The 17,972-nt window shown below is 53.6% G+C and overlaps 8 protein-coding genes and 1 non-coding gene across 9 annotated transcripts; 5 read left to right on the forward strand and 4 right to left on the reverse strand.

The window, feature by feature from the left end:
* Positions 1-10: 10 nt before the first annotated feature.
* On the forward strand, positions 11-1,069 carry QC761_115310 (uncharacterized protein; the record flags this gene model as incomplete). Its single annotated transcript, XM_062874804.1, has 1 exon — positions 11-1,069. The coding sequence occupies one exon, from the start codon at positions 11-13 to the stop codon at positions 1,067-1,069; it is 1,059 nt and encodes a 352-aa protein (XP_062737998.1).
* Positions 1,070-1,648: 579 nt separating this feature from the next.
* Positions 1,649-3,771, reverse strand: wis1 (MAP kinase kinase Wis1; the record flags this gene model as incomplete). The annotated part of the gene is made up of 2 exons (XM_062874805.1): positions 1,649-2,059; positions 2,125-3,771. The coding sequence occupies 2 exons, from the start codon at positions 3,769-3,771 to the stop codon at positions 1,649-1,651; spliced, it is 2,058 nt and encodes a 685-aa protein (XP_062737999.1).
* A 1,104-nt stretch (positions 3,772-4,875) lies between these two features.
* On the forward strand, positions 4,876-5,764 carry QC761_115325 (uncharacterized protein; the record flags this gene model as incomplete). The annotated part of the gene is made up of 2 exons (XM_062874806.1): positions 4,876-5,492; positions 5,559-5,764. Exons 1-2 carry the CDS (start codon positions 5,333-5,335, stop codon positions 5,762-5,764), a joined length of 366 nt encoding a protein of 121 aa, XP_062738000.1. The 5' UTR covers positions 4,876-5,332.
* Positions 5,765-6,775: 1,011 nt separating this feature from the next.
* QC761_115330 (uncharacterized protein) lies at positions 6,776-9,120 on the forward strand (the record flags this gene model as incomplete). Its single annotated transcript, XM_062874807.1, has 3 exons — positions 6,776-7,070; positions 7,138-8,536; positions 8,596-9,120. 3 exons carry the CDS (start codon positions 6,776-6,778, stop codon positions 8,657-8,659), a joined length of 1,758 nt encoding a protein of 585 aa, XP_062738001.1. The 3' UTR covers positions 8,660-9,120.
* A 123-nt stretch (positions 9,121-9,243) lies between these two features.
* On the reverse strand, positions 9,244-10,481 carry QC761_115340 (uncharacterized protein). The gene is made up of 2 exons (XM_062874808.1): positions 9,779-10,481; positions 9,244-9,723 (listed from the first exon to the last, which is right to left on the reverse strand). Exons 1-2 carry the CDS (start codon positions 10,065-10,067, stop codon positions 9,308-9,310), a joined length of 705 nt encoding a protein of 234 aa, XP_062738002.1. The 5' UTR covers positions 10,068-10,481; the 3' UTR covers positions 9,244-9,307.
* On the forward strand, positions 10,375-13,231 carry QC761_115350 (uncharacterized protein). Its single transcript, XM_062874809.1, has 3 exons — positions 10,375-12,829; positions 12,886-12,964; positions 13,032-13,231. The coding sequence occupies exons 1-3, from the start codon at positions 10,734-10,736 to the stop codon at positions 13,104-13,106; spliced, it is 2,250 nt and encodes a 749-aa protein (XP_062738003.1). The 5' UTR covers positions 10,375-10,733; the 3' UTR covers positions 13,107-13,231.
* Positions 13,232-13,427: 196 nt separating this feature from the next.
* On the reverse strand, positions 13,428-15,772 carry SUR7 (Eisosomes component). Its single transcript, XM_062874810.1, has 4 exons — positions 15,570-15,772; positions 14,385-15,520; positions 13,848-14,328; positions 13,428-13,779 (listed from the first exon to the last, which is right to left on the reverse strand). Exons 2-4 carry the CDS (start codon positions 14,395-14,397, stop codon positions 13,506-13,508), a joined length of 768 nt encoding a protein of 255 aa, XP_062738004.1. The 5' UTR covers positions 14,398-15,520; positions 15,570-15,772; the 3' UTR covers positions 13,428-13,505.
* Positions 15,773-15,914: 142 nt separating this feature from the next.
* QC761_0017140 lies at positions 15,915-15,988 on the forward strand. Its single transcript has one exon. It is a non-coding gene; the product is annotated as a tRNA-Asn (tRNA).
* Positions 15,989-16,170: 182 nt separating this feature from the next.
* Positions 16,171-17,898, reverse strand: MET1 (uroporphyrin-III C-methyltransferase; the record flags this gene model as incomplete). Its single annotated transcript, XM_062874811.1, has 1 exon — positions 16,171-17,898. The coding sequence occupies one exon, from the start codon at positions 17,896-17,898 to the stop codon at positions 16,171-16,173; it is 1,728 nt and encodes a 575-aa protein (XP_062738005.1).
* Between the last annotated feature and the right edge of the window lie 74 nt (positions 17,899-17,972).

Genomic DNA, 17,972 nt, shown 5'->3' on the forward strand with positions numbered 1-17,972 from the left:
AGTCGCACCCATGGCGCCCTTACCAGCATCGCCCTTTACGTGCAATATTCTAGAGACAAATCAGGAAAACGTTCAAGACGACGGGAACAGGCTTCTTGACCAGTTTCCTGCATCGTATCGGGCTGATCCCGACGACTTGCGGGCCCCAGCTACCCCCGAGTTAGACCTCATCGCTCAGGAGATGAACATCAAGAGGCTGCATGGGATCATCCACCTACTATGGCTTGCAGGGCGGCCCGTCCCGCCTCGCCCACTCCACTACCAGCTAGCCCTAGGGCGAGAGATCACCGTCATCGAACGAATGGAAGCCCACCTAGTCTGGGGCTCAGGCCGGATCTACCTCAAGCCCTTACCGCGCTACCTTCTAAACCCACACTTCTGGACCAGCTACCTCTCCTGCTCCCAATGCCTCCCCCGACAACCCCTAGAAGCCGGCCCACCCCCTTGCCCCCACCCCCGCCTCAAAAGCTGCGCCCTCGGATTCCTCCTCTCCTACATCGCCCTCATAGCCTACGAAAACGACTTCCTCATCGCCAAGGACAAACGCCTCATCCCATCAGAAATCACCTGGCCCCAATGGCGCCAGCTAGTCCGCGAAGTCCTCGCCGGCGACGGCGACGGCGACGGTGCCAACCGTTTGTACGCCTACGTCAACCCCCGTTTCATCTACGGCGAGCTGAGGCTCAACAGGCTGAACCTCATCTTCTTCGCCCTCCAGGGTCCCCTCTCCACCGGGTTCGTAGCCACCTGGAATTCCTACGGGGCTTTCTACCGCGACAACTCGGCCTGGATCATCACCGTCATAGCTTACATCATCCTTGTCCTGTCTGCCGCCCAGGTCGGTCTTTCGACGACCCGGCTGGCCGAGAGCGACGCTTTCCAGGACGCGTCGTACGGCTTCACTATATTTTCATTGGTCGTTCCGCTCTTTGCTCTCGCTATGCTCGTCGGTTTGTCGGCTGTTTTGTGGGCGTACAATGTGGTGAGGACGAGGCGGTTCGAGGCCAAAAGATCAAAAACTCTCGGGAGGGCCTGGCGAGGGGAGAAGACAGAGTCGCAACAACGATAGGAAACAGCATATGCAGCAACAGTGAAAGATGAATCGAGAGTTCCAAATGTATCGTGTGCAATCATCCTATCAACATCTATTTCTTCTTCAACACAACTCTCAACAAACCAAACTAATCATACATATATCAAATCCACGCACAAAAATGTACCATCAATCTTGTAAACACATTCAGCCAGACATTGAGAGACAGAGAAAGAAAAGGTATAAAAATATAGAAAATAGAAATTCTCTCCGTATATGCTCTGATCATTTCTATTTCCCCTTCCCTTCAAGAAACCAGCTTCCATGCTTTCCATACACACACGCAAGAAAAAGAAAAAGAACAAAAACTCCAGTCATCCCCACACTCCCAGAACCAAAGATCAAGAACCGTTACTGCTCCCCCTTTCTTTGACTTTGAAGTGGTAACAAATAATGCCCAGCAATAGTGTTATGCAAGGGTAAAAAGCTTTCCTCCGGCGAAAAAATTGAATCTCTCACAGAGAAAAAGAGAAGAGAAGTGAAGACAAGAAGATAAAAAGTACAATCGAACCGAAAAAAAGGGGGCTGTTTGTTACTCGCACTGAATAACCCGACTCAAGCGCCAATCATTGGACTGCCTGCAGGACTCACCGCATCAAGCGGTGCAGCGTGCAAAGCCGGCTTGTTTGCCAAATCACCCAGCAGCCCGTTCTTCTTGCGGTCCAAAACACTATTCACCCACTCGGCCACCTCATAGTCCCCTTGTCCTATGTGGCCTGAGGGGGTGGCAATGCTCATCGCACCCGCTGCGTCCGCCAGTTCGTCATCCGCGGCCGCATCTTCGGCTTCGGCGTCCTCTGTGATGGTCTCGGGCTTGCCGAGGGCCTTGATCCAGGGATGTTGGAGGAGCATGGGGTAGGTGTGACGTTTGGCAGGAATCTTGTTGAGACAGCAGCGGACAAAGTCTTTGGCAGAGGCGGAATAGCCCTCGTCGGGGAGGTCTGGCGGATCTCCCTCCACAATGGCCTGAGTTAGGATGTTAGTGTCAGCTGCTGGCACCAGAATAGCTTGGGGTTCGATCAATAACTTACACTGAGCTGGCTGAAGATGGTGCTCGAGATCTCGGGCGGATAGGGGTATCTTCCCATGGCACACTCGATAATGGTCAAACCCAAGCTCCAGATATCACTCTGGACATTGTACGAGCCATCCGCAGCACCGGCCATCGCGCCTCCGCTGATACGTTCCGGAGCCATGTAGCTCTGGCAGCCAATGTTGGTCTTGGCGATACTTGCCACAAGGTTGCCCGAGACACCGAAATCGCAAATTTTGACTTGTCCGTTGGTGTTGACTAGAATATTTGTAGGCTTGACGTCGCGATGGATGATGTTGTGGTCGTCCTTGAGGCTTTTGAGACCCATAATCGTGGCATAGGTAATTTTCCGCAGGACATTCTCGGGAATACCGCCAGCATATATCTTGTCGATACTGCCACCGTCCATATATTCGATACACATATAGACGGCACCTTCTTGGTAGAAGGCACCATAGAAATCGATGATGTACGGGGAAACACACTCGTGGAGAATAACCAGCTCCTTGAGAATGGTCGTAAACTTGGCTTCGTCCAGCTCGAGTCGGATCTCTTTCATAGCCATGACAACACCAGAGGTGGTCCGCCCGCTATTTGAGGCTGGACTTAATGGCGACTCGGCGGAGGCGTCCTCCTCGGACAGAGAGGATTGGCGGGAAAGCGGCTTGAAATGGGACAAGCCTTGCCCAAAGCGTGGTGCTTTTGGTCGGGCATGGCGCACCTTGTACACAGTGCCGTAGTTGCCCTTGCCGAGTTCATCCATGACGTCGATTTCGTCCAAAGAGATGGAAAAGGTCTGCCCGCCGGCGAAGTTGACACCCGTGCGGGTAATGGTCGCCGCCCCTTCGAAGGTGATCCAACCCTTATCCGCGTCGATGTAGTTCTTGAAGTCCATAAGCTTCGAACTGTGCTTTTCTCCGTTCAAAGACGGCCGTTTTGGCCCGTCACCCTGGTTCATATCCGACAGCTTGGGTGTACCGGCCGGCGAAGGGGTCCCTGACTCTGATATATTCCCCATCTTCATGGCCCTCCTCTCGCTCAAGCTTAGAGGCTTCCTTGGTCCAGTCCCCGGCACAGCCGGAGCTGACTTGGCAAAGCCAGGGGGCAATGGTCGGGCCATGCCACCGGGGAGCTTGAGCCCGCCCGATAAGCCACCCGACATCGGTCCTCCCATCGGTCCTCCCATCGGCCCTCCCATCTGCGCTCCCATCGGCCCCCCTGATATTGACCCTCCCATGCCTCCCATGTTCAGACTCATGCCGCCCATAGGGGAAGCGCCAGCATTGGCCCGGGCCATACCCATGCGTTGCTCTTGTAATGCGCGTGCTCTTGCCATGATGTCCATGGGCAGGCTGTTGGCACTTGGTGGCGGTCTCCTAGCATTGTTGAGAATGCCAGCGACACTCGAGGTCGGGTTCATGTGCGCGCTGCCCTGAGGATCGGAAACCGTTCTGAGAGAGGGTACACGGCGGGGTGGGTCGCTGGAAGGCGATCCAAAGCCCGGCTGGGCATCAGAACTCGAACTGGGGGGGTCAAGAGGTGTGCTGGCTTCCGAGGACTCGTCAATGGAAGCGGGTGAGGTCGGACTGCTCATGGCAAACTCGTCTGGAGTCACCGGGTCCGATCGGGGGTTGTCGTCCGCCATGGTGGCAGGCTCGGTGTGGTGGGTGTTGATTGCGATGATGAAGCAGTCTACCAGGTACCGAGCATTGGGCTACTGTAGGTGGCGGGGTATATGCTGATTGAGGGTGAAGCTCAGGGAGTCGAGGTTAAAATGTGTGGTTGAGGTTGCACTAGGAACCGGAGAAAGAGAGGAATTGTTGATATGAGGGAGGACAGGCGTGGGCGGGCGATGGGGAAGTGGGATCGAGATCTTGAAATGCCCACTCAGGTAGTGCTGGCCTGGTGGTGCCAGTGACCAAGCCAAGCAGTTATAGGTCCCTCGGTACCTTGGGCAGCAAAGCGATTGGCCACTGATAGGCACAAGGGCTGCAGGTGTGTGTCTCCGCAGCGAGGCCGCGCACTGAGGATTGTGAATGAATTGCTGGTGACCTGCGAGTCGCTTGAAACCGAGTTCCGGGTGTGATGTTAGGAGTGGCAGGTATCTTTTTTGGCGGGATTGATGGGAAGTTTTGAGGGGCGTATGTGTCTGGCTGGACAGGGCGATTTGCTCCGCGGAGAGTGCCCCTCCTTGGTCCCCGCTGTGTTGTTTGACTTTGGTTCGCTGCCAAGAATCCAAGCTCAGCGACCTCCAGAGCCCCGCCGCTGGCAAATCCGGGCACTGGCCAGCTCCAAAAACCATGGAATGGCCGGCTCCATCTTCTTCGCCTGTTTTGCGCAGAAGAAGAAGGACGTCAAGCTCTAGTGCTCTAGTGTGGATTTCAAGAGGCGGTATACGAGAAATTGCAACTTGGTCTGGGACAAGCGTCGCCTGTCCGTCCCCGTCACTGTGCAGCTTCGTCAAATGCCCTGAATGCTGGAGCGGCATCAAATCAGAAAAGAAAAAAACAGGGGAAATGTGACCTCTGATGGAAAGGCAAGCTATGACGTTGAGGTGTGGCTGGTGAATTGCATCAGATAACGCGGCCGGCCACTGACGTTGACATGGCGGTTACAGCCAAGGAAGCCCAAGGCAAGATCTTCATCTGTACAAGCCACACCAAGCTCAAACTGGCGGTCCCTGCCTGAAAGACCATCACGAGGGTCCGCAAAGGAGCACAGAAATCAAGATGGTATTCTCCTTGCGTCGGTCTGAAACGAGCCACAGCATGCACAAAGGCGAAGATGTTTGATTGAGTCTAGAATCGCATTGCCAAACCCGGTCGAAATGTCGTCGATCTTGCTGCCAGAGAGGTGTTTGACAAAGCCCAAAGGACTCTGCGCCTCAGGCACTCTCGCACTATACCCAAAACTAACTGAAGCGACACGTAAAAAGTTCGCCTTCAAGTCGCCTGTTCGAATATGGCTTGTGATGGTGCGGTGCGGGAGGTGCTACCGCATCATCCGCAATCTGCTTCATTGTTCTCTCCCACCACCCACTAGGCCTGCCAATGAGGTGTCCTTGTTGCTGAACGCCTTCAGATAGGAGTGGCGAGAGCGCCTCGTTATTGTGTGGTCGCTCCTGTCGATACCTGATGTGTTGGACAGCAACAACAGCATCCATAATCACCTTGATCATCAATTGAATCCAAAGGTGTGGAAAGTCCATGATCCCTTGCAGATACTATGCATGTGCACTGCTTGTGATGCATATGCATTGCTGGAGGATAATCGATGCATCTAGGCTCCTTCACACCGACTGGCGAAACACTCTAATAGTCGAGATAATACAAATGACTCAAGACACAAAATTTGGTGTCCATGACGGTACCTACTTCCCTGACGAAATTTTCCCGAGGGCTTCAATATGCTGACGCAGTTTATGTTTTGAAGGAAGCACGGTTGTGTCAGCGAGTGCTCCAAATGGATACAGTCCCATCAAAGTGCGTCATGGACCATATCCCTGGACGAATTATTCTGCTGCTGTGGGCATTGGTGTTGCTCGATGTCGTCAAAGCCATCCGCAGAAGCCGTCGTGGTCCAATCTGCCTTCGCGACCGTTGCCGACGGTACGAAAGCACGGGAAAATCAAGACATGACAGATTCTTCTGACACTCCAACACTCCGATTAAGCTTTCCTCTCCACGATCCTAGAACCGTGAAATCACTCAGTGCTCCACAACCGCACCTGCTCTGGCAACGTCTTCCTTGGCGATGCTGTGCCAGCCCTAGGGGTCAGTTGGTCTAGCTGAAAGCAGCCAACGAGAGCCTGAGGGTCGAACACGTTTCCTGGCATTATCGCGAACCTGAAAGCTTCAGAGAGCACAACCGCAGCGTAGGGAAGGAGCACGATGCCAAGAGAAACTTCACACCCTTCTACCTAACGTCATAGCATTTGGGTGGTGCGTTGCGCGGGGGCACAGCTGCTTCTTCAGGCGCCCTCCAGCAGCCGCAGCGTCCTTGGCTTGCGATTAACAAGACCTTGGCACGGACTAACCAGCGCCGGCCCACTCAGCGCCGGTTATCCACTGTTAGCCGGAACCTGGGAACACATCTGAGAGAAGGAGGGAAACCATGATATCATTGGCCGGCTGTTGAAACAAAGGAGGTCGTTCCTAACAATTAACGAGTGTGGCTTTTTTCCTTATCGAAGGTGGTCGATGGGCCCCCCAACTGAGGTCAGACCAGGCACGCCAGGCTCGTCATCTCAAAGGACCAGGGCAGGCCGACCAGGTTTCTTATCATAGTGGTAGCCCAATTCCGTCCTTGTTGAAAACTCCTCTACTACACGTTGGCTGTCATGACAGCTCTCCTCCTTTGATCTTTTGGTTGTTTTCCATCTCCAATATTGCGGCCTACCGTTTTACTGTTCTACCAACGGAGTCGTTTGCCCGACATTTCCATCAAAGCCGACACCGATCTGCACAGGCGCATATCAGTTACCACACCCATACATTAATTACTAGGCACACCCGCGTACCCACAACCTCCCACAGCTTTACATCCGCCGTTCCGTACCTTCTAGCGGCCATTCTCCTCTGCCGTTCTCCTTTCTCCGTCTTCATCAACAATCACCTCCGAGTATCGAACCAAGGCGACCAACTATTTTGATGGGTTTTCTTGAACTTCGAGCGCCCACGGCGTTGCGCTCGGCCATGATGGCTGCTGGCGAGCCGTGGGACAATCAAATATCACTCACAGGCTCCTCACCGCTTGCTATTCTCACATCGTCCCACGACTCGCATCCACCACTCGACCACCTAGTCCTTCTCGTTTTCGGCGCCGTCCTCGAAGTTGTCTGCGTCAGTTTGCCAGGATACGTCATCGCGCGGCTAGGTCACTTTGATGCCGACAAGCAAAAGTTTCTAGCCAACCTCAATGTTATGCTATTCACGCCATGCCTGAGTATGTCCATCAACAATTTGTTCCAAAACGGTCAGTGAATGAGAGTGTGATACTAACTGATGTGCAGTCTTCACCAAGCTCGCCTCCCAATTAAACGCCGAGAAGCTCGTCGAACTCGGCGTCATCCCCATCATCTTTGTCATTCAAACACTAGTCTCGTATTTTGTCTCTCGTGTGGTGGGAAAATGCTTTGGCTTTAACCGTCGCGCCTCCAACTTTGTCACCGCCATGGGCGTGTTCGGCAACTCAAACTCGCTGCCGATTTCTCTGGTTATTTCTCTTTCGCAGACACTTAAGGGTCTTCACTGGGATAGGATAAAAGATGATAATGATGAGGAGGTTGCCGCAAGAGGTATCCTGTACCTCATGATTTTCCAGCAACTCGGGCAGCTAGTCAGATGGAGTTGGGGTTACCATGTTCTTTTGGCGCCCAAGGACAAGTATGACGAATATGCCGATGAGACTGTCGAGGAAGGTAGATACGGCGCGCTTTCGCCCGATGGATCATCAGAGACACAGGGTCTTCTCGTGGGTGTTCACCCAGACACCGTAGGCATCGAACGGCCTTCTAGCCCAACTCATACGGATGATTCGGCAGTTTACGAACCTGCCGGTCGAACACCTGTTGCTGGATCCTCGAGACACTCACCTCATGAGTCGGATGATGAGGGCCACGATGCCTGGAAGAAGCCCACCGGCAACGGTGTTGATGGTGCCAACGGCACTCTTAACCAGCTCGAAGGCAACGAAGAAGATCTTAACCGGATTTTGTCCTTTCCTCGAATTCGTAACAACGATGAGGTCGAGACTCCTAAAGGTGTCAAGGGTCTTCCTGTGCGCATCGGCCGGGCCACGAGGAAATACCAAGCCCGGGTGACCAACTACATCTGCGACATCTCCCGCAAGACGTACCATTCGCTCCCCCGTGCCGTCCAGACACTTCTCTCAGGCTTCTACTCCGTCTGCCAACGCGTCTACAACTTCCTTTGGGAATTCATGAACCCTCCTCTCTGGGCCATGCTCCTCGCCATCCTGGTTGCGTCGATCAAAGACCTTCAAGAGCTGTTCTTTAAGGACGACACCTTTGTGAAGACATCGGTCACGGCTGCCCTCCGGTCATCGGCCGGTGTTGCCGTCCCTTTGATCCTGGTTGTCTTGGGTGCAAACCTGGCTCGGAATACGCAAAACCATGAGACTGTTGACCCCGAGGAGAAGGAGATCGGCAAGAAGCTGCTGGTTGCCAGTTTGATCAGCAGGATGCTGCTGCCGACCTTGATTATGGCGCCTATTTTGGCCCTGTTTGCCAAGTATGTGCCCGTCAGCATCTTGGACGACCCGATCTTTGTGGTGGTGTGCTTCCTTTTGACAGGGGCGCCGTCGGCGTTGCAGTTGGCGCAGATTTGCCAGATCAATGGGGTTTATGAGGGGGTTATGGGGAGGATTCTGTTTCAGAGTTATGTTATTTGGTTTGTTTCCCCCTCTGGTTGTGACTGTGTGGTGGTTTGATACTAACACCGTGCTGTAGGATCCTGCCTTCGACACTCGTCCTGGTGATGTGTGCGTTGGAGGTTTTGGAGTGGGCTGCGTGAACGTGGTCACTTTTATTCCGAATAGCTCCTTTTCTTTTCTTAGCATTATAGAGAGATCCGTAGGAGGAAAAATTCGCAACGGAGGTGGTGGCCGTAGGCATGGCAGTCGGTTCGACTTTTTTCTTTTCGTTTGGGTTGGTCCATCCGTTGTTCAAGCAACGCTAGCAATAGAATTGGTACGGTTGGTAGGTGGGTAATAGCGGCGGTCTAATTCAAATGCGTGGAGAAGGAAAGGGTTCGGATGAACCTTGGGGTTCCCCATCTGGTTTGGGACTGGATGTTTTTATTGGTCTGGGTTCATTGATATCCCCTTTTTTGGTGGTTTCTCATTTTTTATGTAACAATAGGCATGCGTTAACGTTTGTATGATTAGCAGCCAAGCAAAGAGCGGTTAGCATCATGGGGATGGAAAGTAAAGGCGATGAATATTATGAATAATTATGATTTTCAACTCGGTGAAACGGATTCATTGGTGTTGCAACTTCAGTGTCATAAGTGCTTATTACCCCTGAGTTGCTAAACTCGAGTAAAAGCATTGTTATGTAGTCTTGTGAGCGCCGTACAAGGAGTTGATACTAGCGTTAGAATCCCAATTACGCTCACTTACTATCCCCCCAAGTTTATCACTTCTACAAAGCTGCCCAACTTTCAAATCCCATTAACCTGCCCCCTATTCTCCTCCCCCTCGCCCGAAATCACCCAATCCCTCACCGCGCCCTTCCAATCCGCAATCCTGACGTCCTTTATCCCCACCACAATCACCCTCGCATCATGTAACCTCGCCCGCTCGTCGTCTTCCCTCGCTGTGCTCTCCTCGGCCGGGCCAGCGGCGGAATCAAAAGTGTTATTGGCCAGGTGGATATTCTGGTAGTACTTCTCCTCCTCGCTGCCGCGCTCCACCAGGCGAGCGGACCCGTTTATGGTCGCGCTGATGGAGGAGACGGCCGAGGTGTTGAGATTGAAGAGGAGGGCTGCGAGGGAGGAGGGGGGATCGGCGCGGGCGGGGGAGTGGCCGTTGGAGAGGCGGCGGGATTGGGAGGTTGTGGTTGGGCGGTGAGATACCCCTTTCGAGACAAGGTTAGCAAAATAGGGGGAAAGAAGGGGAGAGGGAAGGCTTACAGTCATGAACGAGGAGGGAAACGTTGGGGTTGGCGGCGAGGTTGTTCATCTTTTTGGAGGCGGGGTTGGTGGTCATGACGATTTCGGGGAGGTTGTTGCCGTAGGGGGAGGAGGGGAGGTAGGTGTAATTCATGAGGGAGACGTGGGGGACGTTGTCGTGGCAGGTGGCCAGGTGGAGGAAGCGGGCGTTTTCGAGACATTGGACTACTTCTGTTGGGAGGGAGTTGGTGATGCGCATGTTGGTGTCGCCGGCCGAGGCTTCGTGGGAGAGGGGTATTTGCTGTTCCATTGTCGATCGAGTATAGAGCTGGTGTGTATTAATGGGGCCTGTGATTACACTGAAGAGCCTGTAAGGCTGGTGAGTTGCAAGAGCCAAGTATCAGCTTATACAAAGTAATTGCCCACGGTCAATGGTGTCCTTGGATGTGTCAAGATCTTCCGTCGTCGAGATGGGTGGGGTGAGGAAGCTCCAGCGGCCTGGATACCCCAGCTGGGGATGACTAATGCGGGGGAAAGGCCCAGACCCCTGGTCGCTGCGTTGCAGTGATGACGTTGTTCTATCTGGGGCATTTGGGGAAGCCGTTTTCCAGACTTGACTTCAGTCCGTTGCTGGAGCTCCCAGCAAAACAGCAGCAAACAGCGAAAATTAATGGAGGTAATCTAGACCAACTGGACAAATAGCAGCAATTCACAACCACATTCCCAATTCAGATTAACTAGCCCAGGTCACGAGCGCAAAGCCGCAGCGATCAGGGGCTTGGCTGGCAAGGGGAGGGGAACGGCTACCTTCGGCCCTGCAGCCAGTTGACCTCGGGACTATCACCTCCCTTCCACAAAGTCGGCAGAATGCCATTGCGATCTTCCTTTTTTCTCTCCTTCTTCCCAAACTACGTGATACCCAAACCCATCCATTGAACCTCCTTGCGCATATCTTCTTGTCCCCTTGAATCTGATCATGCGCTCCCTCAAACGCAACTCCCACCGTCTCCGGGCGATACGCCCACCAACCTCCTTCCCAGCTCCTCCCAGAATCTTTTCCGCACCAATATCAACCCACCCCTCGGCCTCCAACGACGTGACAAGCATCACACCCATCAAATCCCTCCTCATCGCCAACCGCGGCGAAATCGCCCTCCGCATCGCCCGCACCGCCTCTTCCATGGGCATCCGCACCACAACCCTCTACACCGACATCGACGCCTCCTCCCAACACGCCAAGTGCACTCCCAACTCCCTTGCCTTGGGCCCAAACACAAAGGGCTACCTCAACGGGCCGCAGATTATCGAATTGGCCAAGAAGCACGGCATCGAGGCTCTTCACCCTGGTTACGGCTTCCTAAGTGAGAACCCCACTTTTGCCCAGGCGTGTGAGGATGCGGGGATAGTGTTTGTGGGGCCACCGCCAAAGGCCATGTTGGATATGGGTGATAAGGCGAGGAGTAAGATCATCATGAATGCGGCTGGTGTGCCTTGTGTTCCGGGGTATCATGGGCCGGAACAGAGCGTAGAGGAGCTGAGGGGACACGCGAGGGAGATTGGGTACCCGGTGCTGTTGAAGAGTGTCAAGGGTGGTGGTGGAAAGGGCATGAGAATTGTCCTCAAGGATGAGGAGTTTGAGGCGCAGATTGCCAGTGCCAGGCAGGAGGCGAGGGCGAGTTTTGGGGACGGAGGGGAGGTGATGCTTGTGGAGAAGTATGTCGTGAGGCCGAGGCATGTCGAGGTGCAGGTGTTTGCGGATAGGTATGGGAACTGCGTGGCGCTGGGCGAGAGAGATTGCAGTGTGCAGAGGAGACATCAGAAGATTTTGGAGGAGAGCCCGGCGCCGGTGTTAGATGATGCGACGAGGCATGATTTGTGGGATAAGGCGAGGAAGGCGGCGTTGGCGGTGGACTATGTTGGGGCGGGAACGGTTGAGTTTATTCTCGACAAAGATACTGGGAAGTTTTATTTTATGGAGATGAACACGAGGTTGCAGGTCGAGCACCCTGTCAGTGAGATGGTCACCGGCACAGATCTCGTCGAGTGGCAGTTCCGGGTTGCTGCTGGCGAGAGACTTCCCTTGACCCAGGACGAGATCGAGGCGCGGATCCATGAGCGTGGTGCGGCTATCGAGGCCCGTATCTACGCCGAGAACCCTGACAAGGGCTTCTTCCCCGACTCCGGCAAGCTGGTTCACCTGATTACGCCCAAGGTCAGCGAGGATATCAGAATCGATGCTGGGTTCGTCGAGGGTGACACCGTTTCCGAGGCATACGACGGTATGATTGCCAAGCTGATTGTCCGCGGCCGCGATCGAGAGACTGCCATCCGCAAGCTCGAGCTTGCTTTGCAGGAATACGAGGTCGTCGGTCTGAGCACAAACATTGAGTTTCTCAAGCGTCTCTGCCGAAGCCAGGCATTTGTGGAAGGTGACGTCGAGACAGGCTTCATCGAGAAGTGGAAAGACGAACTCTTTGAGCGGAAACACATCTCAGACGAGGTCTTCGCCCAGACCGCTCTCGGCCTGCTTACCTCCCAAACCAAAAAGACAACATCAGGACCTCACGGTGAGACCCTTGGGTTCGGCGAAGCTGCCGCTCAAGGGTCGAGGAAATTCGCCTTCCAGGTCAAGCGAGACGACGCAGCTGCCGAAACCTCAGATGAGGCTCCTGAAGTTGTCCAAGTGGAAGTTACCCAGCGGGGGCACTCCCTTTACAACGTTTCTGTTTCCAGAAGCACAGACGCCTCAACCGCTTCGCCAGTTGTCTACGAGAATATCATCTCCCAACCCGGGTCGGCGGTGGCTGCTTCGCACAAGTCACAACTGACAACCTTCTTCCCTCGGGCTCGTATCGAAACAACACTTGTTCAGGACCCCGGCGCCCCGGAGAAGTTGGCCGTCTTCCAGCTCGGTGAAAAGACGGAGCTTACTCTTGTGCAGCCGGGATGGTTTGAGAAGGCGCTTGGTCTGAAGGAGGCTGCCGCGAGCGTTGTGGCGCCTATGCCTTGCAAGATTTTGAGGAACGAGGTCTCGGAAGGACAAGAGGTTGAGAAGGGTGCTCCGTTGGTTGTGTAAGTCTTCTGATTCTTTTGAGTTGCGATCGGTTGGCTGATACAAGGGTGGATAGCATCGAGTCCATGAAGATGGAAACTGTTATTCGATCACCACAGAAGGGCACAGTCAAGAAGCTGGCGCATAAGGAAGGCGTAAGTCATACATACCCCTGTCCCTCTCTGGTATCATAAACAAGCTCATGCTAATATTTGTCGATAGGATATCTGCAAGGCCGGTACAGTACTTGTGCTCTTTGAAGATCCAGATGCCACACCGGTTGCTGGCTCAGAATAAAAAAAAGCTGCTCAGTTTACGATAAGATGAAGGGATGATTTGCAGATTTGAAGATTTGGCACGCGTCTACCTATCTTGTTAGATGGTAGATAAGATATGATGAGCGTCAGTAAACAAGGCCAGCAAGCAAAAACAGTTTTCATCCCGTTGCAATCACTTGTACCTCTGGTGCCTCAATGTGACTTTAACCTTTTTTTCTTTCCACTATCAGACTATCGACACTTATCATACAGAATTCTCACCTATCCAAAGAACCGCCTGATCGCTTTCCTCGCCAATAGCAAACTTGATCGTTCATTTTCATATCCCGCCACACCCCTCCCTTCTCAAAATGGTACATCTTCTCATCGCTCTTCAATCCCCCAAATCGACGATGACTGAAAAGAAAAAAAGAAAGACTTAAGCATACTCATCTTTAATTCTCCTCCCATCCCAACTCCTCCTCGACCCGGCCGTCCACGAGCTCTTCCTACGGCCAAAGGTGCTGCCCGACCACCTCTTGTTCGTCCTCCCCACCCCGTCACTCGCGTGCCCCCTTCTAGCAACGCAGTACAGAACCGTAGCAATAAACATGGCGGCCCAGCTTCCCCAGCTGAACCCAAACCCGTACGCCCCCAAATCAGCATTCCTCCCATCAGCAATAAACGCGTTACGTGTCTTGACAAAAGTAGCCCTATAGATAATATCCGTTAGCTTTTCCTCTCATGCGCATACAACATCATCAAAAGAATGAAAACTCACGTCATCAGCGCCACAGCCACACTCAGAAACAACAACCCCACACTGCTAATCGTCGCAATCAACCCAGCCCCCAACCGTCCCAGACAAGCCAGCCAGCTCCCCAAAAACGCGCAAGTCATAAAGAACAAGGCGATGAGATAGAAAACCCAGCCAAATCGCCACAGGTACCAATACTGGTAGCTCGTCGTGCCGCCTCCATAACTCCCAATCAGTTCCCGGGGCACATTGTCCGCATCGGTAGCCCAGGCGTCACCCAACGGTAACCCGGGACGGGCAGGGCCGCAGTCGGTGTTGTCTATACCGCAGATGCGGAAATATGTCCACTGAGATATGCCCCGGGCGCCGGTTATGCCGGATGTGTCAGCGCGGAGGAAGTAGGTTTGGCGGAGGGGGGAGGTGGAGGTTATGCCCGAAAGGAGGGTGAACCAAAGAAGAAGGAGGGAGATGGAGAGGAAGAGGGTGGCTAGGAGGGAGAGGAGGCCTGGGAGGGGATAATTAGTGATGATTGTTGGGGCGATGGTGGGAAGGGAGACTTACGGCCTGCTGCCATTTTGAATGGTTAATGGCGTGACCAGTGTTGGTTGGTGGTTGTGATAGGACTGTGAGTTGATGGGTCAGAATGGTGAAAGAAAGAAGAAATATGTCGCGACTTGAATGAATGACCCAAAGGAGTGGAAAGAAAAGAAGGGTTCAAAACGTCGACGTTGTACTTGACGGCTTGAGGGATAGCGTACCACTACTGGGACAAGTGACAAAGAGAAGGCCCCCCCGAGTCAGGAAACCCGTTGCGTCACAACCTTTTTGGTGGTGGATATGAGATGGGCACCACACGGGATCGGATCGGATCGGATACGTGATCGGATGGATGGGCGCGCAACGTTGTATATGTGTGGGGATTTTAGGTAGAAAATGAGAGTCGCGTACCTTGAGGGGGAGGGTTTTCGTGTTAAGTGGTTGCAGCAAGGGACGGTGTGAGGAATGTGAAGCTACTAGGTAGGAAGCTCGTGTGCGACTCAGGTGTGAGAGCAGGATTAGAGATTAAAGCATAAGGATACAGCAAACAGTGTGAGCAGAGGAGGTCTCTAGGTATGTATATGAGTGAGTTAGATAATTGGTTAGGTATGTAAGTGAACAGAGAAAATGAGAGCAACCGGGAGAAAGACCGGTGGGATATAGCAAGCAATTGGTAGTGACGATGGGAGTAACGGGGCGGGGAGTGGGGATCATGCTTCTTTTTGCTCCCGTCACAGCCAGAAGAGCCAGTTGATATCAGGTGAGCATTCACGGCCATGACTAATATCAGCCCAAGCTCTGCGCGTCAATCATCTTTGCCAGCAAATAAGCCAAAGCATTGGTGAGAGCTTTCACATATTGCTCGTGATATGGGATGAAAGGACGAAGCTGATGTGGGGACTTCTGTTGCATGCAATGACGCATGCGCTCCATCGACTTTCTTAGCGGCACACCCCTTGACTTTTGTTTCCAACCAATCATATCCCACAGATAAAGCCCCGCACCCGCTGGCGTCGATCAAAGGACCCCACGATTTTGTAAAAGGAATTCTTAGGCAACGTCATCCAATCCAGCTCATCTTTTTGCAAACCTATTGGGAACCGCGTTCCGAATGCACCGCGCCGAGATGCGTATTCCTTGAAGGAATATTCTGAAAGCTTCTGTGCTGCCTGTCGAAGCCTGCAAACCACAAGATGCCGGAGACCTCACTTCTTGTGCTTCCAACTGTCATCCCATCATCGGTCTTATCATGAGGCTTGGAAGTAGTACGTGGCGTGATTTTGAGCTGGACGCTGGATTAGGTGCGAGACATACAGTAGCAGAACAGACGAGGGCGCGGATCTGAGAAGTCACTTGAGACATGGAAGAAAGACTCGCGGTTTTTGCGCGATCCGCGGTTCAGATATTCAGACTCAGCCCTGGTGTAAGTGAATGGTGGACAGGACTCTGATGCATCGTCGAAGGTGAACAAGACAGAAGTCCAGAGAGTGTAACACAAATTCAGCCAGGTTGCCGCTATCTTGAGGCCATACTCCACCTATCACAACATCAACATCCTCTGTGGCGCAATTGGCTAGCGCGTCTGACTGTTAATCAGGAGGTTGGAAGTTCGAGCCTTCCCGGAGGAGTTGTTATTTACTTTTGTGGGTTATTTTTGCTACTCATGGCGGCAGAATGAATATGTTCATGGTGTTTTACATTTTTGTGGTGTTCATGCTGTTAAATAATGTGTTGGTGTGTGTTTGGTATCGCCAGTTGTGGCTTCAAATATCTACGGTATAGCCAAAAGCATCTCTCTTCAGGCCCCTGTTTATGCCAACCCAGCAACACCGAGCGCACCAGCCGCAAAATCATTCCCAAATTCCAAATCAAGCCCCTTGAACCCATCCTCCACCAGCCACGACCTCCCCTTCTCAGGTGTATACAAGACCTCACACGCCCTCCCCACAACCAACAACCCAGGCGGCCTGCTCCCCTCCTGCTCAATCGCCTCCGCCACCCTCTTCAGCGTGGTCCTGATAACCCTCTGATCAGGACAACTCGCCCTCTCAATCACAGCACACGGCGTATCAACCGGCCACAACTTCCTCCTCCCCTTCACCTCCGCAGCCTCCTGCTCCTCAGGAAGATACTCCGTCAGCTCAGCAACCAGCCCAGTGATCCTATGCAGCGCCATCAAGAACACCACCGTCCTGCTCTCCACAAACTCGGGCGGCACCGGCGCCTTCCCCTTCTTGCCCGTACCGGTGCAGACCAGCACCTGATCCGCCACGTCCCTCTGCGTAGGCGGCACACCCGCGAACAGCGGCGCCGACAAGCTGCTCGTTATCCCAGGTAGAACCACCACCCTGTCACCGAGCCCGTGCTGCCTGAAATACTGCACCTCCTCCCCTCCCCGTCCATAAATAAACGGATCCCCTTGTTTCAGTCTGAGGACTGTCTTCCCCTCCTTCACCCCAACCAAAGCCTGCTCGAGAAACTCCTCTTGTGCCCTGTCCGCATTCCCGGGAAACTTCTTCGCGATGCTAACCGGTGTCCGACGGGGAATCAGATCTAACACCCCGGCAGGAACAAGCTTATCGGCCAGGATCAAATCAGCGGATTGAATCGCCTTGTACGTCGCCCTCGTCAACAAATCGGGATGCCCCGGCCCGCTTCCCGCGAGGATGACCCTCCCGATTTTATCTCTTGGCCCATCACCACCAGTCAGTGATGGTTTTTGTTGCTGTGACTGGTGGTACGAGTTGAGAACCCCCTCCAGTATCTCCTCCTCACTTATCGCCGCCAGCCGTCTCAGAGGCCAATACTCGCACACTTGGCTCAGCCACCTCATCCTCCTAGTCTTCTGCTCCTCTTCGCTCTCTTTGCCCTCGAGGACGAGCTTGTTGAAATCAGAGGTTTGGTCGACGCTGTCGTCTAGACCTTCCGAGTCCAACCCAGAAGAAGAGGAGGATTTATCCTCGGCGATGATCCTCCTCCTGACATCGCCCAACCTGGCGACCGCGCTCCCGAGACCTTGGGGCAAGCTGGCGGCGATTTCTCGTCTTATCCTAGAAGCGAGCTTGCAGCCCCGGCCGTTGGTGGTGACCCCTATTTGCAGAGGACCGTCGAGGTGGGTGGAGAGAAGAGAAAAACTGCATAGGGAAGGGCAGTCGACGACGTTGACGGGGATGCGGTTCTTTTTGCAGAGGGTTGAGATTTGAGGGACTGAGGAGTCCTTTGGGGAGAGGGTGATGAAGACTGCGTCGACTACGTTGTCGACTTCTTCGCGGCCGAGGGTGAAGAGGTCGGTTGACTCAAAGGGACGGGAGAGGTGGGTTAGCTGGCCCGAGGTGATGTATTGAGTGAGGCTGTAGTGAAGTTCTTCTGGGGGGGTGGGGGAGATGAGGATTGGCTTCGCGCCAGCAGAAAGAGATTGGGTTGCTCGGGAGGCGGCGAGGGGGTTGGAGCCGATGATGAGGTGGGTGTGGCCTGTTGAGTGTTGGGCTGTGAGGAGGGAGATTGGTGTTGGTGAGGGTAATGGTGGGTTGGCGGCCATTGTGAAGTTTGCGAAGGTGTTGATGATCCGACACCAGCGGGGATGATGAGTTCTGCTGCTGGTGAGGCTGCCAA

This window comes from Podospora bellae-mahoneyi (genome assembly GCF_035222275.1).
Source record: "Podospora bellae-mahoneyi strain CBS 112042 chromosome 1 map unlocalized CBS112042p_1, whole genome shotgun sequence".
NCBI classification, from domain to species: Eukaryota; Fungi; Ascomycota; class Sordariomycetes; order Sordariales; family Podosporaceae; genus Podospora; species Podospora bellae-mahoneyi.